Source organism: Chlamydotis macqueenii, chromosome 28 (assembly GCF_036417535.1).
Source record: "Chlamydotis macqueenii isolate bChlMac1 chromosome 28, bChlMac1.mat, whole genome shotgun sequence".
Lineage (NCBI taxonomy): Eukaryota > Metazoa > Chordata > Aves > Otidiformes > Otididae > Chlamydotis > Chlamydotis macqueenii.
In genome coordinates, this window is record NC_141583.1 from 545,312 (window position 1) to 573,094 (window position 27,783).

General features: G+C 55.6%; 2 protein-coding genes across 2 annotated transcripts in view; one reads left to right on the forward strand and one right to left on the reverse strand.

Annotated features, from left to right (window-relative positions):
• The window catches only part of MRPS21 (mitochondrial ribosomal protein S21), a 100,808-nt gene that overhangs the window by 21,834 nt on the left and 51,191 nt on the right, over positions 1–27,783 (forward strand). The window lies entirely within an intron of this gene.
• SMG5 (SMG5 nonsense mediated mRNA decay factor) lies at positions 533–27,721 on the reverse strand. Its single transcript, XM_086768215.1, has 22 exons — positions 27,564–27,721; positions 21,188–21,286; positions 20,864–20,987; positions 20,075–20,231; positions 17,532–17,621; positions 16,137–16,226; positions 15,154–15,232; positions 14,430–14,555; positions 13,897–13,965; positions 11,768–11,973; positions 11,501–11,638; positions 9,757–10,458; positions 7,762–7,931; positions 7,414–7,489; positions 6,539–6,714; positions 5,709–5,867; positions 5,444–5,503; positions 4,471–4,630; positions 3,996–4,086; positions 3,315–3,389; positions 2,844–2,982; positions 533–2,582 (listed from the first exon to the last, which is right to left on the reverse strand). Exons 1-22 carry the CDS (start codon positions 27,638–27,640, stop codon positions 2,499–2,501), a joined length of 3,147 nt encoding a protein of 1,048 aa, XP_086624341.1. The 5' UTR covers positions 27,641–27,721; the 3' UTR covers positions 533–2,498.

Genomic DNA, 27,783 nt, shown 5'->3' on the forward strand with positions numbered 1-27,783 from the left:
CCGCCCCGCACGCCCGGGAGCTGCACGAACCGAGGCGCTCGGCACCGGCACGGCCGGCGTTGCCTTGGGCCGCTGCTTTATTCGCGCTGCTCTCGGGATCCAGGGGAATGCCCGGCCCAGAGCAGCGCTGAGGAACGCCTCCAGCTCCTCGCTCTCGTGCTTCCAGCCCAGCAAAGCCCCCACGAAATAAAAAAAGTCCAGTTCAGCAGCTATCCATCCCGCCGAGCCAGGCCTCCACCGGCCACGGGGAGCGTTCCGCCGGACCGGAGCGGCACTCAGGTCAGCGGCGGGACGGACGGGGAGGTGACTCCGCTCTCCACCACGTTCCTCTGGGTTCATACACGGAAGAACAAGTCCCCCGGGGCGATTCTCTCTTCTTCTCCCAGCCCGTCAGGCGAAAATAAGGAGCTAGACAAACCCACGGCTTCAACCAGAGCCACGGCAGCACTGGAGGAGCGACGGAGCAGCTGTCCAGCCCAGCTCAGCTCTGCAAGAACACCCTAGCGAGCCAGGGCCTCTGACCTGCCGCCCTTGGAGCGGCCCAGAAAAGCACCGCGAGGCCCAGGAGAGGCTGCAGAAGGAAAAAGCTGCAGGAACCCCTGCCCCCCTACCCCCTGCACCTGCCTTTCAGACCAGGGACGGGGCCAGCTCCAGCTGCGACGCGCAGCTCCGCATTTCTCCGCTGCGCAGGGCCGCACGCTGCGAGCGAAGCGGAACAGGAACAGAAACGCATCCTCCAGGCCTCGCGCCGTGTTCTGCCTGGAACCACGGACCACCCTGCCGCTCCAGCGCCATCCATCTCGCTAGGAAGCCTGCGCAGACCGGAGCACGTTACGCGTCTTTCCACATCACGCCCCTCTCGTAGCAGCTTCTGGGTGGCCCACGTGAAAACACACGCAAACGCAGAAGACCAGTGGTTTTCACTTGCATAGCTGCTGTCGGCTGCGGGGGACGGAGACGCCCGTTTCTGGAGGACACCGACACGGAGACCGGCCGGCTGATCTCCCACCGCTCGGCTGTCCTGGGAGCAACCCGCCGCTTCGTTTCCAGGCACCAGCGCGCGGCAGGACGTCGGGGACAGGCTGCTCGAGGCGCCGTCAGGATGGAGCTCGGAAAGGTCCCAGACGGGGAATCGGCTCCTCCAGCGCCCGTCCAGGTCGCACCATCTGTCCCGGGCAGCGGCGTCAGTGTGCTGCTGCCGGAGCGACGCGAGGAGGGGAGGGACACAAACACTCCAGTTCTGCCGCCCTCCCCAGCGCGGCATAGCAGCAGGCGTGTGTCGGAATAACCGGCAGAAGAGACGATGGCTTCGAGATCCTCCTTCCTCCCCCACCCCTCATCGCAAGAATTACAGAGGGAGCGGGGAAAGCCGAAAAAAGAAGTGAAAAAGAAGAGGCATTGGGTCCTTCAGAGACATCCGCTCCGTCCGGGGTCACAGCGCTCAAGTCCAGTGGTTGAGCCTCATCGGTGTTCAACCCCACACCGCTCCTCGCTCTTCCGGCAGCTCTGCTGGATCCCGCTCCTCTTCTGCGAGGTCAAAGCTGGAAGCGAAGGAGCGGGAGGGACCGGGGAAGGAGGAACGGAGCCGCTCTCGCCTCTCTCCAGCAGCCCGGCCGCTCTCTCGTTGCTCGTGACGCGTGCAGCTTGTACGGAGAGCGAGGGCGTGCACCAAAGCCCCTCGGGGCACTTCAGGCCGCTCGCTCTTTGCGGGCCAACGTCCCTTTGCACCGAGCCCGCTCCACGGGGGACAGGGAAAGGAAATAAATATGCTTGTTCAAAGAAAAAAAAAATTATATTAAGAGCTTTCCCCCTGCTTTTAAATAGCATAATTGTTTCCTTTTCTCTCTGACATTGGAAGAGTATCCAGAACCCCAAAGGAACTCCATTTTTTCCTTTTTTTTTTGTTTAATATTATTTATATATATAAAATGAAAAAAACCCTTGAAAAATAATTAATCCAAAGGAGGGGTAACTAAAAAAAAAAAAATTTGCTTTCCTGTCACCAGATTGCCAAAGGAGAGCTGAGCACTCTTCGGATGCTCGTTCCCAAGCTAGGACGGCTCCGCTGCCGCTGCGCCGGTTTGGCTGCATTCGGTCAAGTCCACGCTCGAGAAGCTGCCGCCCGTTTCGGATGACCAAGCAAGCTCTGGGGAGGAATGGGGGGAAGGGACGACTGCCTGTCTCTCGCCCGTCTCTGCCAACTGGGAGAGGGGCAGAGCTCCGCCGCCGCGCCGAGGTGCCTCTCTCTTCTCAGAGCAGCCGGCGCCGTCGGAGATGTACAGCCGTCTGCGCGGGATACAGGGAGGGTGTCTGTCTGCGTGCCCAAATTGGATTTTTTTTTCTTTTTTTTTTTTTTTTGTAGATATTTTTGTTGTTGCTGCTGCTGCTGCTGCTTCTTCGTGTCTAAGAGTCGCCCGGATTTTTGTTTCCTTCGTTCAGACGCTGCACGTTCCGAGAGGGGGAGAGAAAGGTACACCAACCCGATGCCTTTCTGAACATCAGCCCATCTCTTTCCACTGCTTGTAGAACTCCAGAATGTTTTTTATTTCCACGCTGGCGTTGGCGGCTGCCTGGATGGCAGACTGCAAGCAAGCAGAGACAGAACAGGTTCTTTTTCTCTTGCCCTGTAAGGGGACGGCCCTTCCCGACGTGGGGGTTCCAAGGCGGTTTGTCACGGCTAAGAGGCCCGACTCCCTGCTAAAACTGCTCTGGCAGGAGAGGCCTGCACGGACACGTGAATTACTTCTCCCACCTCCCCCAGGACGCTCTGCACCACGAAAGCACGACAAATCAAGGAGCCTTCAAGGAAGTAAGAACCACGGCTTATAAACGAAATTACTGACCTGCATGGGCGCTGAGAACGCGCTGGGGTCCTCCAGCTGAAAGCCCGTGATGATGGTGACCATCCCTGTGGTGTCGTCCTCTCCGCTGCCCTGGGACACCGTCAGCTGTTTGCAGCTGTCCAGGATCTTGTAGAGGTTCCTGCCACGCAGAGGCGAGACAAGAGAGCCAGAGCGGGGAGTCAGAGGGAAGACCACTTTTTGTGCCAACGGTCGCGTACGCGCTCAGGAAGACGCGTGGAACGTAGGACTGTTTCTCAGGTGCCTGCTGAGGGCTTTTCCGAGACCCTCCTTACACCAGATGCACAGTTGCTGAGGGATGCCCTAACGCTCTCCCCAGGGAATTTTATCGTTACTCACGTAGAGCCCCAAACGAAAGCCGCTGCACGAGGGGTCCCCGTGCCAACACGTCTCCCCAGAGCCACCCGCCTGCTGGGAACCAGGCTCGGACTCCTCCAGACGCTGCACTCTTACCAGGCATCTACATCTTGCCTCTTCAATTTATGCCTCTCAAAGCTCTTCCCAACGTCCTTCTGGCAACGAATGTACCTAGGGAAGACGAGAGTCACCGAGCGCACACGGAGACCGTCACGCAGGGGCCAATGATCTCCAGCAGGTCCCCAGCTGCTGCGGGCCCCTTTCGCAATGCTGGCCTTTAGCAACCCAAGTAAGACCCAAAGGGCTGCCCAAGGAACCCCCCGTGAAGTCCCCCAGACCACCTTCCCTGTCTCGTTACCACCGCTGTGGGCGGTTCACACCACCACAAGCGTTTCAAGGCCCCGATGCGCGCCTCAGAGAGGCGGTTTGTGCTTCTGCAGCGACCCTGGACAATACGGCAGGACAGCTCTTCCAGCGCTCCCAGTAAAAGGCTCTGCTCAGTTCTACACACTGGTGAAGAGACGGAACTCCCTCTGTCCCTCAGAAGCAGTTTCATTTCAAGGCTGAGCAGCAACTACGAGCACATCTGGAGAAGCAGCTGCCAAATCTGTTACTTCACTGCCTTCTCTCCCCGCCAAGCGCATTCCTGAGGCCTGGCGTTCCCTCGGCCCGCTCCTCGCTCTGCTCCGAGGGATGCACAGCCTGCTCCCACCAGGAACGTTTTCTTCCACCCCAAAACACACCCATTCCAAAAGCAAGGAACGCTAACGCTCTCACCTGTTTCCCTTTTTAAATTCCGCCTCCAGATACCGGATGCTGTCCCGAGCACCTGCATTCTCCTTTTTCAGGAAATCTAAGCCATCAATCACTAACAGAGGAAAAAAAAAAAAGAAGCAAAAACATCTGGCTTACAGCTATGCTTCTGGAACTAAGCCAGACACATCAAGAATTCCTCGTCCCACTGAACTGTCTCCGAGGCACGGCAGCGGCGGCCGCCACAGCGGGCAGACGAAGCAGAGGGTGAACGGCGCCTCTCTCTGCCGGCTGCGCTTCGACGCGCTACGCTAGATTCCACGTACAGGCCACACATAAACAGGCCCCAAAAGCGACACGCGGAAACGGCTGCTCCAGCCAAAGTAAGGAGCAACAGCAGCAGGAGAGAAAGGCACCGCCTCGGCTCACAGGCCTTGCTTCCCAGCCAGGAGGAAAGGAGGGGAAGGCAGGCTCGGGTGCTGACGTGCAGATCTCATACCTGTTCGAGGGATGATGATTATGAACCTCCCGCTGGTGGCCAGCTGCTTGACGACAGCCAGGTGCTGGCAGAGGGCCTGGGTGTCCGGGACGAGGTAAGGGGACATGGCGGACTGCGCCTTGGGCTGCTGGAGACTCCCCTCCAGCTGAGAAACCTCCAGCTGAAAACACACACATGCAGAGACACCCGCTTCACATTTGTGCTGAAAAATACGATCAGACAGGGCAAGGCTCGCGCTCCGGCAGGTCCTCGCAGCCTCCCAGCACACGGAGCAGAGGGCTGGACGAGCCTCTGGGTCAGAGGGAGCCGACTGTCCCGCTCTGCGCTGCGCTGGCGCGGCCCCACCTCGAGTACTGGGTGCACTTTTGGGCACCTCAGTATGAGACGGACATCAAGCTATTAGAGTGTGTCCAGAGGAGGGCAACCGGCGCAGTGAAAGATCTGAAGGGCAAGACTTATGAGGAGCTGCTGAGGTCACCGGACTTGTTCAGCTTGGAGAAGAGACGGCCGAGGGGTGACCTCATCACAGCCTACAGCTCTCTCACGGGAGGCAGCGGAGGGTAGGGTGCTGATCTCCCCTCTCTGGTGACCAGCGACAGGACACGAGGAAATGGAACAAAGCTCCGTCAGGGGAAGTTCAGACTGGACATTTGGAAAAGGTTCTTCACGGAGAGGGTGGCTGGTCACGGGAACAGGCTGCCTGGGGAAGCGGTCACAGCACCAAGCCTGTCAGGGTTCAAGGAGCATCCGGACGGCGCCCGTACGCATACGGTTCAGTTTTAGGCGGCCTGGTGAGGAGCAGGGAGCTGGACTCTGTGATTCTTATGGGTTCCTTCCAGCTGTGATTCTGACTTTGCAGGACAGACCTACTGCCCGCGTGGGAGGGGAGCAGAGAGCTCCCCCTTCCCTTCTGAGCGTCAGACACTTCAGCCACCACCCTGCCAGCGTGCAGGCCGGAACCAGCATCTCCTACCTGCAGCCGAAGCTGAGCCATGTCTCTCATTAGCCTGTTCCGACGAGCTTCCTCTGCAGCCTAGTCACAAAACCAAAATTCCGTATCAGGTAGCAGGAAACACACATGCTGGCGCTAGCACAGGGTGAGAAGGGGACACCTGGGTGGCTTTAAGGAGCAAACCTTTTACCTCCCACCGAAGATCTGTTGCTATAGTTACAATCTAATGGTAACCTACAGGAAATTGCGCCCAGCGCGGAGAGCCAGCCCATCTCTGCCAACTCACCATATGAAACTGGGCTTGGGCCTGGTGCAGCAAGCTGTCTTGCTCCGCCTGCGCTATGCTGATGAAGATCCCCAGCTCCGAGTTGAACTGCAGGATGCTGCCTTGCAGGTGGGTGATGAAGTGGCCAAAGCTCCGAATGCAGCAAATCCGAACCACAGACTGCAAAGAAGCAGACAGGCCGTCACCAGCCGCGTCTCCCCGCGGGGGGGGGGGGGTAGCCTGAGCCAGCTCCGACTCTGCAGCTCGTGTTTTTGGAAACGGGCAGAAACCACTGTTAACAGAAATCCAGCGGAAACATTTCGGATGGAAACGCGCTTCTGAAGACAGAGCCTGCAGGAGAGGGCTGCAGGAAAGCCTGCAGTTGGCCAGAAAGCTTAGAAGCGCGTGCAGTCTGGGCTTCCCCAACTCAAGAAAACCCAGAACACACCAACAGGCTCTCCTCCACAAACCTCTGCTCAGGCCCTTGGTGCCGGGAAAAGGAATCCAATAAAACAGCAATCTACATCGGATTTTGGGGCAGGCACGACTCTTGGCCAGGCTCCTGAGCAACGGCAGCAAAAGGTGAGCTCACGTGCGATGCGAGATCGCTGCTCTTTGCGCCGGCTGCCCTGGAAGCCTGAGCCGACATTCCAGACCTCAGCTGGCTGGACCGTGATTTAACCAACGCGGGTCCCACGCCATGCGTAAGAGCAGAGCCCTCAAATTCCGGCAGAAGTTAATGTATTCCCCGTATCGGCAAGAACTGGCAAGAAAGAATTGGATCTCCATCTGCACAGCTCCAGAAAGGGAAACGCAGCTTGTGCCAGGATTCGGGATTTTCCCCGACTCACCTCCTCAACCGCTGAGAAAATGGGCCGGTCCTGCTCAAAGTTAAACCTCTTGTGTGCGTTTTTCAGAGGAGGAAGATTTCGCAGGGCCACATCTTCCGGCAGCAGCAAGTTGGCTTTCAGGTCTGGGAGCTCAGCGCCGCTCAGAATGTCCTTGACTTCATGACACAGTGCCAGCCCTGGAAGGACGGGAGGGAAGCACGGCAACACACGGTGACTTAAACAACGGATGTGGGGACAAAGAGGAAAACTGCTTTGAGGCACACAATCTGCAGTGCCCAAGGCAGAGGTTTGAAATGACGTGTGCTGTGAGCACGCGTTGAAGGAGGAACAAAAAGGCCCCCTCGAATACAAAGAGCAACTGCCCCAAACAGCCTGCTGAGGCACATCGCTTCGGAAAAACTGCCGTTCGGAGGGTTAGCCTTCCCACTCCTTCCAACAGACACGCGCCTCCGTTTAAATTACGCTTCTCTCGAACCGCGGGGATCTTCAGGCTGAGCTACAGGGCACGGCACAAGCACTCGGAGCCTCAAAGCTAGTTTCCACGATTGCCATGACACAACCCATACCCTCACTTTCGCTCTTGAGGGTGAATTCCAAGGACGCTGGCCACGCGAGGGCTTTGCACACGCGGGTGCGAGTGTTTCAGTACACCGTCAGCCATATATAACGCACCAACAGAGCTAAAGCCTACAGGACAGCGTGCAACTGGAACGGTGTTTGAACGCACAACCAACGCAGGCACGACGTCCCTTCCCGCTGTGCTTACAAGCAAACTGCTACTGGCAAATCTCTCGCCCCAGGATCTACCACACGCCGTGAAATCCCTCACGACTAGGCTTGCTGAAACATCACACTGCCGCCTCCTTCTCCAGTACCTGATTCCTGCAGGTCTGCAGCAGAAGGCAGAAGGTTCAGGAGCACAGACAGCCTGTTCCACAGGCTCTGAGAGCTCTGCAGGAACAAAACACAAAAGGCCACAGAAAACGTCAAGACGGATGTATGCAATAACTGGGTTGCTTGGGCTTCCAGCGTCTTCCACAGACCTCGGAACGCTTTATGAAGAGTAAGCGTCACTATACTTAGCTCGAGATTATCTAGTTCACCCGGGGGGTATTTAACACCACCTTCTGCACGGGACTGGGACAGCCCTTCAACACACCCTGAGCGCCCCTGCCCAGGGGAAGAGACGCAGCCCTGGACCGAACCCCGAGCACAGCGCCCACCTGAGCACACATGATGATGAGGTCCGTGTTCGTCCTCAGCCAGTCCAGGAACACCTTGACAGTGAGCAGCAGCCCTTCGTTGGTCACGATCTCGAGCTTCTCCTGAAGGGATCGCTCATTCCGGCAGGATTTGTTACTTGAAATGCTTTCCTCAGAGTCAGACACATCATCTGGAAAACGAAGGGAAAAGTAGGATGGCAGGCATTGAGTCCCTGGAGAAGCTGAGCCCTACTGGTATGAGAACAGCGCTGCGCTGGTACGAGTTGAGTTGAACTTCTCGGTGCCTCCACAAATCTCCAAAAAACCTGTTCCCTGTCCCCCGCGCTGTTGAAAAGAGTGGATCACTGTTGCATTTTCTTCTTCGCTGGAAGAGTGCTAAAACCTCCCTTTGAAAGTCTGACAAACGCCTTAACCCCTGCAGCAGCCCCAGCGACGCTCACTAACAGAGCAGGGGGACGCATTTACCGCAGAGGGCAGAGCCAGCGATCACTGGTCAGGTCAGCGTGCACCACTCCTCAGGCGAGGAAAGAGAAGAAAACGGTAGGGCTGTTCTGTGAGCTGGGGGCCAGGTGATGTTAAACACTGAATATGCTTTGCAGCCTTGGAATTCTACAGACCCGAGGATCTCAAAGCCGCTGCCAATGAAACTGCGCGGTGGCACAGAATCTTGATTCAATAATGGTTTTGATTCTACAGCTGAAGAATAACAGAAACAAGAATCACGGCAGCTCCACGAGTGACCTGAGGCCGAGGTAGGGCCAAGCTGGGAACCAACAGCGCATTTTGTTACAGCCCCTTATTTTCACTGCACAGTCATTTCTGCCTTCTAGTACGGCTATTACCATTCAATAAACCTTCGGAATCAAAAGGGAGGAAGTAAATTATTCAGAATTCACCCCTGATAAAGCGTTAAGACTATTACATAGCCTGAATTTGGAAACAGCAGCTGAGGAGAGCTCAAAGCTGAACAGCACACGAGTTTTCACTCAACGCGGCTTGCTCAGCCTCCAGCGACAAAGGCACCACGGTCGCGCAGCGCAAACACATTCCTGCAGCTGCACCATCTGTGTAACCCCTTGGAGGAAAACGTTAAACAGACCCAAAATCGTGTGTTTCTGCATTTACCCCCGTCTCTTTCAATACTCTGCCTCCACACCCTGGCCCAGGCACAGCCTGCATCCCGCCAGCGCTGCAGGCCCACGGGATTTGGCAGCACGACGCCAAACCGTTTCCTCGCTGCGGGGAAGCTGGGAGGAACGACAAACAAGGCCGAACAGGCCCAGGTGGGTTTATCTGAAGCACACACAACTCCCTGTAGCGCATCGGGTCTCCTTTTCAAGCTGTTTTTTCCCCAAACGTTACTCAGTTGTGTAAGTCGCGTGGGGACAGAGACATTGCAGCTCCACCTGCTGTGCATCTGCAGTCTGGTTCAGCGCTGAGCATGCGGCAGGCAGCGCGCAGAGCGTCGCAGGGAGGCCCCCAGGTCCTCTCACACGCACCTCAGCCACTCCTCACAGACGAGCTCCTACGAGGGCCCGGCAGTTCTTCACGACATCTCATGGAGAACTCCTTGGCCTGCACCTGCGCTGCCCATCGCCAGAAGCGCTAGCAAACGTCTCGTTACAGATATTTCACACGAGAAAAAGGAAGAGAAGTCAATTTTTTAATACCTGCTGGAATTACCTCTGTATTATCAGAGCTGCTCAGCATTCATCCTGCTGAGCAGTTCAATGGATAACCCTGGCTGGTGCCGGCGCTTCCTTCGCTCAGAGCACACATTCCTGGATGTCAGGCAGCAAGAGGAAAGCTCCTCCTTCAGGAAACACCCAGCCCAAGACCTGCCCAGCACCTGGGCAAACTGCTCCTCCAAACCCAGCCAAAGGAGAACGCGTAGCACGAGAAGGGGTGGATTTTAGCTAACACACTGCTACGGCTCGCGGTTTTCTACACAGAACTGCAACAACAAATATTTCTAACGAGGTTGCCGACTCTTACCTTGCTCTGTCGAGCTGGGCTTCTCCAGATCCCCGTTGACACACGGCTTGCTCTCTACTCCATCCTTCAAGACGGGTGGTTCGCTGTTCGGTTTCAGAAGGATGTTGCTGAAAGTGGGGGCCAAGCGAAAGCAGCGTTTGGTCTGAAACAGCTGGGTGGACATGGCCTGCAGATTACTGGCGATGCTTGCGTCACTAGTGCTCAGGGACGCTGGCCCGTTGAGAGCTGGATCCGGAGCCTCCATTTTAGAGACGCTTGTGCTCTTGGAGTCCCCCAGCCCACTGCCATCCACACAGTTTTTTAAGGCCTCTCTGGGCCCACTTTTGCCTCGGCCACTTCCCTCCTCACCTGGCTCATCCTCCATGTCCTCCAAGTCAGACCGAGATTCTTGGCTGTTCATGTCAGAGTCCGTCTCCACATCAAAAGCAGCTTCTGCTTCTTCATCACTCTTCTCTGAGCCACTTTCTGAGCCATCACTGCCCTTCATGGAGCCCTGACTGGAGTCAGAGTCAAAGCCCTCGCTCAGGTCACTCTCATCCACCTTCTGGGGGTGGCGGCGGCGACGCAAACAGGACAGGCGGGAGTATTTCTTGCTTTTCTTGCAGTCATTCTTCCGTTGCTCCTCACTGGGCTGATGATTGGCCAAGTCAGCTTCAGCTTCCTTCTCAATCGAGTTCAGCGGCTCTCGCGGCTCCTGGTCATCTGCGGGCATTTCAAATGAGACCACAAGTGAGGAAAGCCCCAGTGTGTCACACAAGCTGCCCGCCAGCCCCGATTCCGGGGAACCAGCAGTGCCAATTTCAGCCATCACTTCTGTCAGTGTCCTTAAGCAGGGAACAAGCAACGGCAACCTGAGAAGGACGACTCGCTTCCGGAAAGGCTCGGGAAGCCTGGACTCCTACTGCCCAAGCCGTGCCGCTCCGTTACCAGGCAGCCCCAGTGCTGAATGCTGACAGACCAGCATAAAATACACAGTTGAATCTCGTGTCTTTTCCCTGGCTTTCTGCAGCCTGAGAGACAGGTGACCCACCAAGCAGGGCAAGCGCGTGGGCCAGCCAGCTTGACTAAACCGGCCACTCCACGCTGTAACCAGACTGAGCTGACCTAATGCCTTCCTTGGGCAACACGCTCACAGCTTCTCCAGCAGCCCTGGGTCACCCTGACAGCTTCAAAATCCACAGAGGGGATGGGAGCACCCATTGCTGCTTTGACCAGGAAAACTCTAGTCCTGCGTTCCGTGAATTATTACGAGCTGACTGTCTGCAGGGGAGAGATTCAGCAGTTCTACCCTCAGCTCAACAAGATCCCCTGGAAACCAGTCTGAGCCAAGTCCTCTAGACACTGCTCTGCCCAGGTGTTTCACCCGAGACCACCTCCCCAGCGGAGGAGGGAAGAGCCCAGTAAATACCAGCAAACAGAGGAAATAAGGAGCACACACTGGGGTAAACAGATGATGAATGAGCTGCCAAGAGATACAGAAGGATGACTCCCTACAACAACGAAGGCGACGTTTTCATTCTGTGGATGATTCTGATACTCACAGGGAGTGTCTAAGTGGAGACTGTCTCAGCAGAGTCCACTTTGGGGATTTCAGCCCAGCAGTGAAAGATCAAGATGCCTCTAACACCACTCAGGCACTGCACTACAAAATCCACGCCCGGGAGATTTAGGAAGGAAAAGTAAGAGCCAGGCCTGCGGGCAGGCAACTGGGCAGACCCAGCGCACGCCGTCTCTGTTCTCTTACCTGTGCCGTCACTCTGAAAGGCCGAGACGGGATTTTCCCCTTCTTCCAGCTCTGCCTGCAGGCGAATATTGACGTGATTGACCAGGTGAGAGAAGAGGGCCAGCGTGAAAGCAATGGCTGCGCTGTACTGCTTTGAACCTGCAACAAGACAGCGCGATGAGGTGGAGGAGCCTGAGCACTGGACCAAAACATGAACGCCAATTAAAACAACATCTTCAGCCTTACTGGACTGCTGAACGTTAACCACCGCATTTCTGAATGGGTTACCTGCCCTCTTGAGGCTGTGGACACTCATAAGGCAGATGATCACCATGCGAAAGATCAGGAGATCAGGAAGGAAGGAGTAGCCGCTCTCATACTCTTCTTCGTCTTCACTAGTCGAGCTCAGATTAGGAGAGGGCAGGTAGAACAAGCACAGGTTGAAATCCTCCAGCACAGATTGGCAGAGAGATGTCAGCTCAGAATCCAGAGAGCTTACCAAGGGAGGGAGGAGAAGAAAAAAAAAAAAAAATTATTAAAGACTCAAGCTCCTGGCCATGTCTGCATGGAAACAGAACCAAACCTGGCAGTTAGTCTCTCCTTTAGTGCTAGACAGGACGAAGCACCAGGGCATATACTGCAGGCAAGAACAGCTACGGGAAGCAAGTGAGCTTAATTGCATTATGTTTTCCTCTCCAAAGCTGCTAAACTGAAGACAAAAGATAACCAGAGCCCCTCCTTGCAAAGAGATGTGTCACCAAAAACCCATCGCTTTTCCCCTGGGAGCTCAGGCAGCAGCCATTAAGATACACAATGCTAAAGGCAGCAAAAGTTTTGGATCCGCCGCCCAGGCAAAGGATTGCATTGCAGCGCACAAACCAAGGGCTCCACTTCTCCTCCTCCCACGTCTCTAACGTGCAGCCCTCTACGAATTCCAAAATCCTCTGTAGCTATAGGCTACTTCAAAGGATGCAGCCAAGGTATTCAACATAACAGGCTACAGGAATCTCCTAGCCAGAAAATAAACCCATCTGCAAACATCTAGAAAATCCTTCTCGGGGGGCAACGTGCTTGGGAAACTGAAGTAATTCCCAGTTTTCTTAGGCACTACGTATGTGTCGCGTGGGTAGTAAATGAGCCTCGCAGTTCCACTCTGGTAGGAGTCAGTATGTGAAAGCTAATCCCACACTGGACTGCGTCAGCAAGGGCCCAGCCGGCAGGTTGGGGACAACGATTGTCCCTCTCTATCCGGCACTCACGAGATGGCATCTGGAGCACCGCATCCAGTCTTGAGGCACTCAGCCAAACAAAAGGACACTGACAAACCGGACTGAGTCCAGCAGAGGACTGTCGGGGGAACAGAGAACACAACGTAGGAGAAGAGGCAAAGAGAATCAAGCTTCTCCAGTCTGAAAGACTCGGGGGGTAGAATCTTCTGTCCTCAGATGCCAAATGGGTGGCGACAGGGGACTGAGCACGACTCTTTCTCAGCGGCGCTCAGCAAAAGGAAGGGAAGCAATAGCTTCAAGCTGCAGAAAAGGAAAATGAGACTAGATGCAAGGACAGAGAAAATTCCACAGTGAAGGCGGTCAGACACTGGAAGGGGGACCAGAGAGGTGTGGAATCTCTGTCCTTGGATCCACTCGAAACTCAGCTGGATGGAGCTCTGAGCAAGCTCACCCCGCTTCCCACCGGAATGTGCCTTCACAGCGGACCCTGCTCTGGGAAGGACTGGGCCCCCAGAAGGTCCCTTCCAACCTGAAGCGTTTCATTATGAGTTTAACTGTAGCCTGTGTCCGAGCCCCTTTAAAACACCCGCTCCGTTTCAAGCAGGAAGAGATCGATTCACAATCAGCTGAAAGCCTCCCAGCAGAGACAGAAAATCCAAGGCGGGGGGAGCGGGACACAGCTGTCCAAAGCTTTCCGTCTACTCTAACATCAACAGGTTATGCTATTTGTTTCTTTGAACGGCTATTTGGTGACAGATTCCCACACGCAATGAACAGCCCTGCACACGTACAGACAGCGACGCTTTGCTGTCCTATCAGCCTAAATCCAGCGCTCGCCAGGAAAAAGCATTTGATGACGAACAAAGCAAGAAAACACCAAAGGCACAGCACAGTACTGAGACGAGCTGTGCGGCCTGGGAGTTCAACATTCACTCAGCTACTGGCTTGATCAGCCAGACCTGCAAAGTATTCAGCCCTCTGGGACTTCAGCCTCCCTTGGAAGACAATCTTTCCGCCCTCCCTGCAAGGTGAGAAGACGAAAGCCTTGGACTTTTTGTCAGAAAGCCTCAGTACAGGCACTGTTCCAGTTCTGTTCCAGTTATCCTACAGGAAACAGTCTCTTCAGTTTGAACGCCTGCTACTCCGAGTTATCAACAGAAGATACCGTAGAATCTGCTGTAACCTTACCTGCTCTTTGGCTGCAAAAGACTCTGCAGGTACATAAAGCTCACCAGCAACCTCTTAATGTCTTTGCCTCTAAAAAGATTGAGAGGAGAACAGTGTAAAGGAGGTGCCCCATCACAAAGACGGGCCAGACTAACAGAGCTCTATTAATAGGTACATCGCGTTTCAATTGAAAACTACATTCTGATGAAACTGAAGAGGGGGAAACAAAAAAAAAAAAAAGACAGCTTATACACTTCTAGCTTTCACCAGTATGCCTCAACCCTCATCACCAGTTGTCAGCTCCAGGGGAGATGAGAAAGTCTCCCACCTCCAACTCCACACATAGTCAGCATTTCGCTTTTCTCCTGAAATTATGATCTGAGAGATCAAGAACGATATCTAGTCTGGGGCTCTCAAAGTTCTGGGAACAGCCAGTGCCTCGAATGGGCCGTCTACCAGCTCCCACTTCCCAGAGAGACACTACTCTCAACCCAGAGGCTGACACTGCTGGCACCGCAAACCCTCAGCCTGCACTCCTTTTCTTTCCCTCTCACCGTTTCTTGCTCGGAGACAGCTTTCTGGTTTCGCATTTCTTCAGCTGGTGATACATTTTGGCTGCTTTGTCATACAGCCGCTTCAGGTTCCCACAGGCACCTTCAAAGGACACTTCAGACTGGATACTGAGACACCAAAACAGAACACATCAAAGGTCGCTTTGCCACAGGGTTACTCACATTTTATGGCTTTAATTCACTAGGAAGCTATTCAGGCACCCAAGCATGAACACAGGCAGCTAGTGCTTTTGTTTGAACAAGCTGGGCTACTCAACTCCCGCAGATGTCTGCAAACCCCACTCCAAGCTGCACCTCGGCTCCTCCTGCAGTGCCTACCCCCCTTTTCAAACCTGCGCCTTAAGGCCACGCGCCGATAACCGGATTCTGCCCACCTCGCTACGCAGGGTGCCTCACTCGGCTCCTCCGCTCCCCTTCAAACGCGGCCTCTGGTGCAGGCGGAGGGTCTCAGGTGAAACCCTGTCCTCCAAGTGCGGCCCTGCACATCTGTTTTAGCGACCAGCGCGATGGTTTGGTTTGACCCAGGCTCTTTGCTATTATGAGTCCCACTCAAGGGCGAAATAAACCCATTTCTCTTCCCCCATCCCCTGAAACTCATCCGCTGAAAAGGGTCACAAGCTCAAAGTAAAGCAGGAAAGAATCCAGCACCAGCAACCACAGTGCACTGACTCTCCGTCTGGGAAGCCGGATCCCCACGGACACTCACCAGCGTAAGTAGCAATAGGTGGCTTCCACGTTGTAGTATTTGCTGCCCGCCAGTGTCCCCAGCTGGTTAAAGGGCATGCCTGTCAGGAAAGAGAGGGACAACGGAATCAGCTTGCGATTCTCCAACAGCCCTGCTAGAAAGCAGACCCTTTCCCTCTCACTACACTTCCACGCAGGCAGGAAGCCAGGAGACACAAACAGGAACAAAGCTGTAGCACAAAGGTCTGGACTACTCAAAACCCAGGGTTTTTTTCTGTTTTAAAGTGCTTTTAGATCCTCCCCACCTTCCTGGCAGTTATCTACACAAGAAAGCAGAGCGAACAACGCCCCCTCCTCTGTATTAATAATGCCACGGCCTCGACTCCGTGTTCCTCTTGACATAGGCATCATCTGATCAGCGTTTGAGAGTTCTGCTCCAGCGCATCGCGGAACAGAAATTTGTGCCACTTACTAATATCTGAGATGAGGCTATCAAACAACTCAGTGACAACTCTGCACAGACAGCACAGAGAAAACATTTTTTTCTGGAATTGTACACTTTTTAAGACAAGACAGACCCTCAATTCCTGCCACAGTGTGTTCTCATAAGGTAGTTACTTCTGAAGGAGAAAGCAGCACGTGAGATTTTTTTTGCAGGGGTAAAAAGAGGGAGATGACCAACAATGCTCTGCTTCTGGTAATGGACAGCTGCATCTTCTGTCAACCACGTAAGCACAACTTGGCCACGTTCACAGAAGTCTGAGCTCCTCAGGGGTTATCAGATGAGTAAGCTGAGGTCATCGGTGAAGAGCACCTTCGCTTTAACTCCTCTCTTTGGCTGCCAGCAAGAGAGATTCTCAAAGAAGGAAGCAACTTTAACCAGAGGATAAACCCACTCCTCTCTCAGCAGCAGGATATAAATCTGACCAGCACAGTACCAAAGACGGGTTGTGGCAACATGGTTTTAACATCTAAAAGCTCATGGTAACTCACTCACTCACTCACCAATTTGTGGTGCAACAGAAAGGGCTTGATAGTAAAACCGTTCAGCCAGCAACTCTGTGTCCACACCTGCCAGTTCATTCTGATAGCGAGCTGAAAGAAAACCACACAGGGCGCATCAGAAACCAGAAGGCAGAGAAACCTTCTGCAGAGAAGCAGTCTCCCTACAGATTAAAAATACCACAAAACTAGAAATACTGGCCAAGTCAACAAATCCATCAAAGAACCACCGCTCCTGGCAAAGCACAGAAACACAGCGCGGTTGCCAGGCCCCTCTGAAGCACTTTTATTTTAACTGCACTGCTCCGCACACCGCAGCCCCTGCCGCTTCCGGCAAAGGGGATGTCCCTCAATGCTGTGACAGCACGCAGCAGAAGGAAGAAGTTGTTCTGCTCCACGTGTTAAGAGCCGATTAATTTATCCTTGAAACAACTCAGAGCTGTGCTCCGTGTTCCAGCACCTCAAACAGACTATATTCTGCTACAGCAGCGTGTGAAATCTAAAGCAAGCTGACGTAATAAACACCTGGCTGCGGCTAGATTGGACTTTACTAATTTTTGTGGTTGTTGTCTGGACAACAGGAGGCATTTTGGAAACCTTAGGTGAAAGCATTGCGAAGAGGGGAGCACGCTTCCCCCCCAGCAGTCAGGGAAGTCATACCTACCACCCCCGTGAGACATTTATTCACAATGCCATTTTTAGGCTGATTCACGCGCAACGGTAACGCCAAACAGCTTTCGGGAGCTTGAGGGCTGCTGCGTGTCAAGCACATTTACCCGCGCCACACTTCAAATAGCTGCTTTTCCCACAATTACACGTTTTCTCACTGCCTTCACTCCCACGGGCAGACAATCAAGCAAGGAGCTGACAGGCTTACCACACACTTTAGGAGGTCGTGACTGTCAGAGACACACGTCTGCTATAAAAGGAGGACATGCAGCCAGACACAGAATCCGGAGCTCTGCAGTGGCCCACCGCTCTGGACTGACTCACAACACTGCTTAACAAATCTGATTTCAGTCACCTTTGTGCTGATGACACGGCTCGGTAAGGTGACCTTGTCTGAACTGAGAAGTCAGCCCGCTCCCAAGCTTCCTCCACATCGTCCAAACATCGTAAGGAAAAGCGAAGGCCTCCGTCCTTACGCAGCCACAGATGCAGCCGTTTATCAACGGCCATCTCCTCACCTTCTTGCCCAAAACCAAAGCTTCTGCACCGTGTGGCGGTTCAGTTATCCACGAGGATTTCCGCTTACCCCAGGCACTGACAAACGTGCCAGAGGGAAACTGGCGTCTGCAGTAACTACGGCTGGCGACTAACGACGGCGGACTCAGCCCTGTGCAGGCACCACCTTTTTAAAGCATTAAAGGTCGCCCTGGAAGACGACGCTGTTCTTACCTAGGTCTCCCAGATAAACCAGACACCTGTGACACGCCATCTGTGCCCACTCCATCTCCTTCTCCGACGCAGACACGGGTTTCTTGCAGCCTGCGTGAGAAATATGAAATCACACACACCATGGGGTAACGCCTGCCGGAAAGACACGCGAGCTGCCCACGCCTCCGCCCGAGACACTCGGCATTTCAGCGGATGAAAACAAAGACCACGTGGCCAGACCACAGCGTCGGCTGCAGCCTGTGGCATCTCACAGACCAGCGCCAGACTTGCCAAAGTGTGGAAAATCAATGTGGAAAATCCACGTAGACACGGATGCTCACCCCTTCCCCCTTAATCCCCTGCCGATCAGGGCGGTGCACGTCACCGTATCACGAACAGTCCCCGAAACGACTGTCGCTGGGCTTTATCTGCAGGGTACGCCTCAGAGAGCCGCCTCCGTCCGCACTAAGACGAGAGGACAAAGGCCAGTTCCTGCCTACAAGCCACGCGGTCGCGTTAACGTAGCGCTGAGCACAAGCCAGTAAGGCCTGTCGAGAGGCTGACTTTGTCAGCACGGCTAACGAGGCCTTTGATTAGGAGCCGGCGCAAATCCCTGGAAGCCAGAACGAAGTCTGAGCACGCGTGCACCAGGCAGCGGCATACAACGTGGATGTACCGTTCCCGACGTCAAAGGTGGAAACACTCCCATTGACTCAAGACTGAGATGTAGATTTAGGACCCACCGCAAACGGAGGAAGAGAAGTAAAACAAGGGGAAATCAGGACAGCCAGTTTGCTGCACACAGGGCAGCTGCAGCCCGTTGGGAAGAGCGGCCGCTGGACAAAAACGCCTCTGCGTCCAGAGGAGGGCACAAACCTGGCGAAAGGGCTGGAAGGAGCGTCCTGTCAGCTCAGGCTGAGGACTCTGGGCTCGTCTAGTTTGGAGAGAAGGGGGCTGAGGGGCGGCCTCATCGCTCTCTGCGGGTTCCTGAGGAGGGGAAGTGGAGAGGGAGGTGCTGACCTCTTCAGCCTGGTATCCAGCGACAGGACACGTGGGAATGGTTCAAAGCTGCCTCAAGGGAGGCTCAGGTTGGACATCAGGATGCATTTCTTTACCAAGAGGGTGGCCAGACACTGGAACAGGCTTCCTAGGGGGCTGGTCGATGCCCTAAGCCTGTCAGTGTTGAAGCATTTGGACAACGCCCTTAACACGCTTTAACTTTTGGCCAGCCCTGAACTGCCCCAGCAGTTGGACTGCATGGTCATTGCAGGTCCCTTCCAATGGAAATCTATTCTACACTAAATTCAAAACAAACAAACAAAGCAGTTCAGGCAGTGGAAAGTGTCAAAAGCAAGAGGGAAAGGCTCCAGTCAGCTGGTGTGAACTAACTTAAACCATCAAACGTGACTCGGTTCCTGGCAGGGGCTGCCTGCGCTTCCCATCTCCCCACCAGCACCTCCGCAGCCAGCGGGGCCACGGTTCGGCCAGCGACCAGGAGGCAACGGCTACTGCCCTCACTCTCCAGAGACCATTTACTGGGCAGAGCAGTATCACTGCTTCAGTCTAGGTTCAGTCTTCCTGTCTCCAAGGACTTCTGCCTTCTAGAGGAGAACATCTCCTCAAGCAGGAGTCGCAAAGGAAGATGTTCAGAGCAGTCCAGCCCGCAGCCCGAGCTGCTTCTCTCGTGGGTTAGTTGAAAAGAGCGGCAGCGAAATCCGGAGGCTTAAGGGCCCAGCGGGGAACGGCTCCCACTCGCTAACAGGCATCACATAAACACATGGCCTTCAGACCCGTGTCCGCGTACGCTGCTGGACCTATCCTCCCTGCCCTGAGCTTTCCATCCTCTCGCTCTCGTCTGTATAACCACCAAGTTGTGTCCACCCTCACTGCTACTTCATGTGGGATTCTGACACATCCATCCTTTCTGGGAACGCAAGGCTACATCTCTGTTATCCAGTTACACGCTCGTCTGCTGCACCCCTTTAATTAAAAGGGCCTAAAGACATTAACAAACCTGAATAAGGGGAGCCTTTCGAACGCAGTCACACACCACGGGGTACAAGCCCATCTGGAATGCACACGCTGAGAATTTATTAATTCTGCGGCACGGAGACGCGTTTCTCAAAGCAACAGTTGCCAGGGACATCTGCCTTTAAACCGACATTCTCCAACCTGACCAGGATACGAGCGTCTCCCAGAAGGAAGAATAGGATACAGCAATTAGAAGGTTCTATTGCTGAAGACGTACTGACTTCTCCGACGCGGGTTTGTGCCAGCCGCCCCACGGCCAGCTTTAAGGATGCCGATTAAACCCTTGCTAACACAGGCCAACAACGTCCAGAGGCCCCGTTTCTCACCCGGACCCACTCAAACAGAACCGTGTGCCTCGAGGCCACCCAGCGCAACCCAGGAGCGCACGTGAACAGACTACGACGTGGCAATCGAGGATGTGAACGCGTCTGCTTCACGTAAACACTCCACCCAAACAAAGACGGCCTGGTGCAAGCGGAAGCCGCGCGGCCGGGACGCAGGCCTCGCCCAGGAGCCCAGCGCTGAGCACCAACCTATCAGCGGGTCCGTCACGTGCGTCCAGTCAATGCAGCACTGCAGCTCCAGCTGGTAGTGAGACTGGATGTAGAGGAGAAGGTGCTGGTAAAATCCTATCCCAGCGACCAAGTGGGTCCGGTACGCGCACTCCAGAGTGCTGCGGCTGTGAATGTGCTGGAGGGAGGAAAAGGAAAGGTGTTAACGCGGCGCGGGTGACGCTTGAGGCTGGCCGCCTGCGTTACACCAAGCGTGAAGCCGGACAGCGGGTAGCTCAGTTCTGCGCCTCCTCTCGCCCGGCAAAGCCGTCTCTAGGGGGATTTACCCAGCGCCGACAACACGGAGGAGAAACGCTTGCTGCAACAACAAATGAGTAAGGTGAAGGTGTCTGCTCAGAGTACCTGAAACTTGTTCAGACAACCGCGTCCCCAGGAGGGCTCACGGCATGAGGAAACACCGTGTGAAAACTGAGCACTTTCGAACGATCAGCTCTGGTAAAAACAATTAGCGCTGATGAAGCCTCTTCAGACTACCTGGAGACATATGTCTTTTGAAGATGGGAAGACGAAAATTAAGCAAATTATGTTGAAATATCCTCTGCAACGGCAGGTCTCTCGGCAGGTCATTAAAGCTTACCTACCCACAGTTAGACAAAAAGTTCAGGTCAGCTCCACGGGAAGAATTCAGGAGCGCCTGGCTCCCTGCCCTGTGTTCAGACCACAACTTCTCCAAGCAAAGGAAGGTTTTAACTTGGTCTCACCCAGTGCACAGCCAGAGATTTTTCTCATGCCAGAGCTGCAGATACCTGCCTTTTTATTTGTTTTAATGAGCTGGATAACTTCATAGTACACTTTTCTCCAGAGCAGTTCTTCTGCTTTCCTTCCATAATCGACTGGATGCAAGAACATCAGCTTCACGCACAGCTCCCGCAGCCTGAGGCAGACAGCAGAGAACCACATTTAGCTACAGCGCCTTCAAACACAGCTGAAACCCAGCCTCTGCCTCAAAACCCTGGAGGGACCCCAGGCGACGGGCGCACTACAAACCGAACACACTGCGCAACCGCAGGTTCAAAACCTCCCCGTGCTGCGTCCCCAGCCAAATACAAAAAACAAGCGCCCTGCCCAACTTACTTGTTCCTCAAGCTGATGTTCTCCGGCTTGAACACTTCTTGATACGCTGCCTTATTACCGAGGATGAGATCCAACCGATGAACAGCCTCTACCACAGCTCTGCAAGGACACACAGACAAAACAGAGTTTCAGAATAGCGGTTATCTGGGATTATTTGACGAGATCTGGGATGTCTGCACAGAACCGTACCAGCCCAGTTAATTCCATTACGAGCAAGCCACATTGCACCACCACACAATATTGATTGCCTTTCTGCACTCTGTTTAAAAAAGCTTACGGAAAGCAGAAAAAAAAAGCAGAGTTACATACACTGCAATGATTTTGTTGCAGACCAGCTGTTTAACCACCAGTTACCACTGCCTGTCTGGTCAGAAAAAGGCCCTGGTAAAAAGTTTCTCCCCATCTTTCTTACAAGAGCCCTTTGGGCACTGGGAGCCGCTCTCAGGTCTCCCCGGAGCCTCCTCTTCTCCAGGCTGAGCAGCCCCAGCTCTCCCAGCCTGGCCTCACAGCAGAGCTGCTCCAGCCCTCTCAGCATCTGCGTGGCCTCCTCTGGGCCCTCTCCAGCAGCTCCACGGCCTTCTGGTGCTGGGGGCTCCGGAGCTGGACGCAGCGCTGCAGGGGGGTCTCACCAGAGCGGGGCAGAGGGGCAGGGTCCCCTCCCTCACCCCCTGCCCACGCTGCTGGGGTGCAGCCCAGGGTGCCGCTGGTTTCTGGGCTGCCGGCGCACGTTGCCGGCTCACCCACCAGCACCCCCCAGTCCTCAGGGCTGCTCCCCATCCATTCCCCGCTCGGACTGGATTTGCGCTGGGATCGCCCCCGCCCGCGGGCAGGACCTTGCCCTTGCCCTGATCTCCACTGCAGTGATTCACTGATTAAAGCTCTTACAGATGTCTCAGCGACAGGTAATAGAGATATTCAAAACCAGCCTAAAATATGAAATTTGTTCTGGGATTTTTTCCCCTGAAAGCCAGCTAAAAGGCAGACTAACCAGCCTCCAAACCTCTGAGTCACACAAAAAAATACTCCTGTGAATCACTGCCCAAGACTCTCCTCCTAGAGAAGGAATATCACACCACGTGTAGAATCTCAAGCACTCCAAAGCTTGTAACTGTGATCGACTCAGGCTACAGCTCCAGGACCTTGTAGTGAAATAAAAGCAGGGACTGACAGAAGCGTTAGTCCTGGCAGAAAGCACCCTCATCACCATCTCCTGGACAGTTCAATACAGCAAGAATCGACTAGCCGTCGACGCCTGAACGCTCTTCTCGTGCGCACGCACAAGTGGTCGCTGGACTGAGCGCGGGGCACTCGCACGCAAGGGCACGCAAACCCATACGCCGAGGAGCGAGGCTGAAGCCACCCGCACCTCCTTGAAAACTACAGAGATCACTGCAACGTAACCGTCGGCTTCGCGCACCAGCCCCGACTAACAAGGCGAATCTCCTCTCGCAAACCCACCACACCAAAAGGAACTTCCCTGAAAAAAACCCAGAATGCTGAGGAGCTCAAAGAGAAAACGTCCTGTCTCCTGCTACGTCACGGGAAGCCTTTCACCCAGGGACAGCTGGAAATCTGCTTTGCTTGCAGCAAACCACAGAACCTGACAGGAGCACAGGGAACAAAACCGTCTTGCAGAATGGCTTGGGAGATCGAAACGCCGCAGAGCTGAACCAACTGCTTGAAGAAGACCAAGAGTAAGAACCACGCACCAACCTTGATATCCACAGCCCCTGCTGCTCGCTAGCATCCTTCTCGCACGGCCTGAAGCTCCTTTGCAGACTCTAACAGCCCAAGACCCTCAGCAGCCCGTGAGGCAAGCCAGTAAACCACTTCCCAGTTCGCAGGCAAAAGGGAGCAGGTACGAAGCATTCACCCAAACTCGCAGCACATGGGCAGGGAGCCGGGCACGGGACACGATCGACAAGCCCCACGCACGTTTAGTTCCTCCAGAACAGATCTCCACCGAGCAGCGGGGGACAGACCCACCTTTACTGCAACCCGCGATCAACGTCCCGTCACCCTCAGAGACCCCCAGCAGGGAACGAGGGCGGCTCACGGGGAACCGATTTGCCTCCCGTGCAAAGGGCGACCAGAAGAAAGGGGAACTGCCGATTCACTCGATTCCCAGCAAGAACTGCAGGAAATCTACAGTTTTCTGTTCCCAAACCAGGCAGTTTCTACGTCTCCAAAAAGCTATAAAAACATCTTCCCTGCGCACCAGACTGCGTGTCTGACACCAGCTCACGTGCCAACCACACCTCAAGGTGAGAAATGACCTCGCGATGACTAGGAGCGGTCGACACCTGCACCCAGGGACGCGGTCAGCTCTCAGGGTGGGATGTCACACGGACAGGTGTGAAACCATGCCCCCAAATCGCCACGTGCACGTTAACTGTCTGTGAAGGCTCCACGCCGACTCCTTTCCTGCCACTTATCCAACTGAGGTTCCTTTATGGGCACGTGGTGCAGACTCTCCCCCTGCTCATTAGCTCACACGCCAAACAAGCCTCTCTTTTGTTTTTTTACATCTAAAAAAAAAATAATAAAACAAAAGGGTGACAAAATCTCATCTAAGAACCCTCCCGAGTTCAGCAGTGACAGGAACGCACCTTGACGCTGCGCAGCGTGACACCCGTGAAACGACGGGGACGGCTCAAAAAGCCGTTGCCAGAACCCCTTTGCAAGCTGCAGAAGCGCACAGGCAGCCGTCGGGCTGCGCACAGCATCGGCGGGTACGACACGTCGCCAAGCAGCTACACAAAGCCTCCCCACGCGCACCAGGGCGCCCGCTGAGCGCCAAGTGCAGAAACGTTTCCCTCCAGGGGACACCGGAGGGCATTCCACCTTCCCCTCAGCACGGGGTGGGGGGCATCCCGGCGGGCGTCTCCCGCACAACGCGGTTTCCTACAGCAGTCGGGGATGGGGACGCGGAGACACCGGTTGCTTCTGCTGCTTTTTAGAGGTTCAGAAAGAAACAGAGAGCTGGCGACTCGAAAGCAGCAAGGTTTATCTCGGAGTACGCGAGTTCCCGAGCCGTAAGGCAGGAGGCCAACCCTGCGCTGAAACGTCTTCTCACCAGCACGAGCTCTGCGCTGCTGCTGGGAGAGGTGGAGGCAGGAGAAAAGAAGGATCTGTGACAGCCAGCGATGACTTGCAAGAATCCTACGTTCGCAGCGGCGAGGAAAGGGAACGTGGCGAGGGCAAGAAGGCGCAGGAACCAGCCTCGCTTCAAAAGTGCCAGGAAACACCAACACAGGCGCCTCAGACCACGCGCTGATTAAAATGCAACTGCGCATTTGTGCCTCAGGTGGCCGGAGACCAGGGCCTGAACTTTCCTTCGTGGTGAAGAGGCCAGATTTTGTCCCAGTATCCGTTTTATACCTGCTGCGTTTAAACGTTGCTTTCAGACACGTTAGAACCACCGAGGAGGCAAACCAGGTGCCGGTCTATTAAAAGAACCGAGTACAGCACACCACGCCAAGCGGGGTGGAAACGGTCCAACGCCAAGTCCCCTCCAGACGCCGCCTCCCGCTCTGCTCCCGCACCACTCGCATCCTGGGATGGGGCAAGGCAGCAGGGAGAATTATTTGCCCACCGTATTCCTTCACTTCGTAAGAGCCACGGTCTCTGAGGCGCGAGACATTTCTCAGGGAACAGAACCGCAGCCGTTGGTTTGTATTCTGGCACGTGTCAGCGCGCCGATAACGCTGCCCAGAAGAAGGCTGGCAGACAAGAATAGCAACGCAGAGTCAACGAGTTAACGGTTACTCAGAATCCAGAAAATAAACCCGTAAAACAAATCCAGTCAACCTACGCTAAAACACACATCGTAAAACAGCGCCCAGGATTATCCAGCTGCCACACTCAGAGGCGAAACTCTGGGATTATCATGCCAGGAACGCGTAAACGGAAAAGATCAGAGACTATCCTACAAACAGCGATGGGCAACCTCATCTCCAGGACACTCCAACGGCCAACAGGCTGCCAAGGACGGCGGAGACCCGAGCCCAACCCCCACCGCGCTCACCGGCAGCCACAAAACGGACCCCGCGCGAGCGCGGTTACAGCTGGGACCGACACGCAAACATCTGCCGTTCGCAGGCACCGCTCAGTCCGACAGCCAGAGCTTCCAGAGACGCAGCACACAGAGCGCAAGGCGCGTCTCCGGGGACAGGACGTTACGGTTCCATCTAACCGAACTCCGGGCTGAAACGGAGAACAACTCACCAGAGGCTGTGCGGCAGAAAGCTTGCGGGGAGCTACCAGCTACGCAGCAAGGAAAGCTGCGGCCACTGCAAATACCGGAAATCCCCCGCTAAAATCACAATGCTTACGTCCAGCTAAACGAAGAGCTGTCTCTACAGGACGGCGGTTTTCTCCTCCTGTGAAAACGCTGTCAAGCGACCGCACGCGCTATCCTGCCGTCAAAATTTAACCAGAAAACCACCGCGTCCTTGCCTCAACGACCAAGCCCGTCTGGTCAGGGGACAGCCACTCACGAGCTCCAGCCGCACAGCGAGGCACCGCCCGTCAGGGGAGCCAAGCAGCACGCAAACTCCCGGTCCACAAAGTAAAACGCAGCTTACACCAGGAGGAAGGCGGTTTAAACAAAACGCAGGGGACGGGCTTGTACCAAGGGCACCACGGGAACAAACGCGTTCTAGTAACCACCACCCAAACCTGCTGCTACCGCTCCGGACGCTGGGCAAGGACCCGGCCAGGTTTCTTGGAGAGAAGCCTGAGAAACAAGCCGTGCCTTGCTTGAGAGGGGGGCAGCGAGGTTCCACGAGGCGAAAGAACACGCCCCCAAAGCCACCGCGTGAGCCTGCCAGATAAAAAGAAAACGGACTCCAACACAAAACCCATCTGTGCCTTCATCATTTTGCTCATCTTCGAAACCACAGTGTCGCTGCTGAAACTCCGTTACGGATCTGCTTTACTGACGGACAAACTGAGACGGAGGGGACGCTTTCCAGGCCACGCTCACAAAGCAAGTAACCAGGAGAGCAAAGGCCAGGCCCCTCAGCGCCGACGGCACGGCACCCCATCCTCGCCGGGCTGAGCTGACCACAGCCATCGTTATTTCCTGAACCTTGGCTTCTGACGCCATTTCCAACGCACAGCGCAGAGACGTGAGAGTGGAGTCCCAGGGAGTGTTTTATTGGGAAGACCCAGAGCTAGAGGAGTCTCGCTCTCCATACAGAAGGAAAGTGCCCGGCTCAAGCTCCTGCTCACCACGCTCTCTTCGCCAGCCCTTCCCAGGTAATTCCTCTCTACTGCCAACGCCAGGGACCCCCGCTCCAGCCCCGCTCTCCCTGGATGTCCCCCTACATCTTGCCCTTATCCCTCTGCATCCCCACACCGCCTTCCCCTCAGCCCCCGTCACCTCCTCCCCCACCTCCCCGAATCCCACACAACTCCTTCCCTCACCCCCCGTGTCCCGACCCACCTCCCTGGGTGCCCCACGCCCCCTTTCCCCCGATTCCCTTCTCACCCTCCCACCTGCCCTCTCCCCCGCCACCTCTCCGCTGTTCTCCCATCCTCCCTGGATCCCCCCAGCTGCCTTCCCCACCAGCCTTTCTTTCGACTCATCTCCCCTGGATTCCCCCATTCCCCCTGTGCACCAGTGCCGCCGCCCCCGCCCCTGTTCAGCTCAGCTCCGAATCCCACACAATCTGCTTCCCCCTCTTTCCTAAATTTCCGCCTTCTCCTTTCCCTTAGCGCTGCCCGCTTCCCCTGGATTCCCCCCAATTCACCTCAGTCTTCCCTAAAACCCGCCATCCCCTTCCCCTGTTTCCCCCAATCTTCCCTAAATCCCAACTCCTTTGCCCACCTTTCCTGACCATCCCTTGGGTTCCCTTCCCCCGGTTTCCCCCAGTCTCCCCGGATGCCTCCCCTCTCCGGGTTCCGCTCCAGCATCCCCCGCATTACTCTCCAGATTCCCTCCCGATCTCCCCCGGATCCCCCTCCCATGCCCTCCTCTCTGTCAGTCTCCCCTCGATTCCACCATCTCCCTCCCCAGCCCGTCCCAAATCTTCCCCGGCCACCGCCCCATCCCCTTCCCTTCAGCTTTCCCCAGACCCCCAGTCCTCTCCACCTGGCTCGTCCCCAGTCTCCTCCGGGTGCCGCCCCCCGGCCCCCGTCACCCCCAGTCTCCCCCGGACCCTCCCCACCTCCTCTCCTCCCTCCCGCTCCCCCCGAGCATCCCCGGTGCCCCTCCCCCGGGAGCCCCTCAGCCCCCCGCCCGATGGCCTCCCCAGCCTCCTCCGGACCCCGCCCCATCTCCCTTCGTCCCTCCGCTTCCCACCACCTCCCCCGAGCCCCTTCCTCTCCCCCCGCCGCTCCCTCGTCCTCCTCCCGCCGCCCCTCTCCTCACCGGTACAGCCGCTTGGTGTGCAGCACCTTGGCCTCCGGCTCGCCGCTCTCGCCGGCGGCCCCGCCGCCCTGGCTCATGGCGCCCGCCGAGGGCAAGGCCCGGCCCGGCCGCGGCCCACCGTCCCCTCAGCACCGGCCGCGCCGCCCCGCCGCTCCCCGCCGCCGCCGCCGCCCCCGGCCCCGCTCGGCCGCCATGGCTGCGCGGCTGCCCCCTGCCCCGC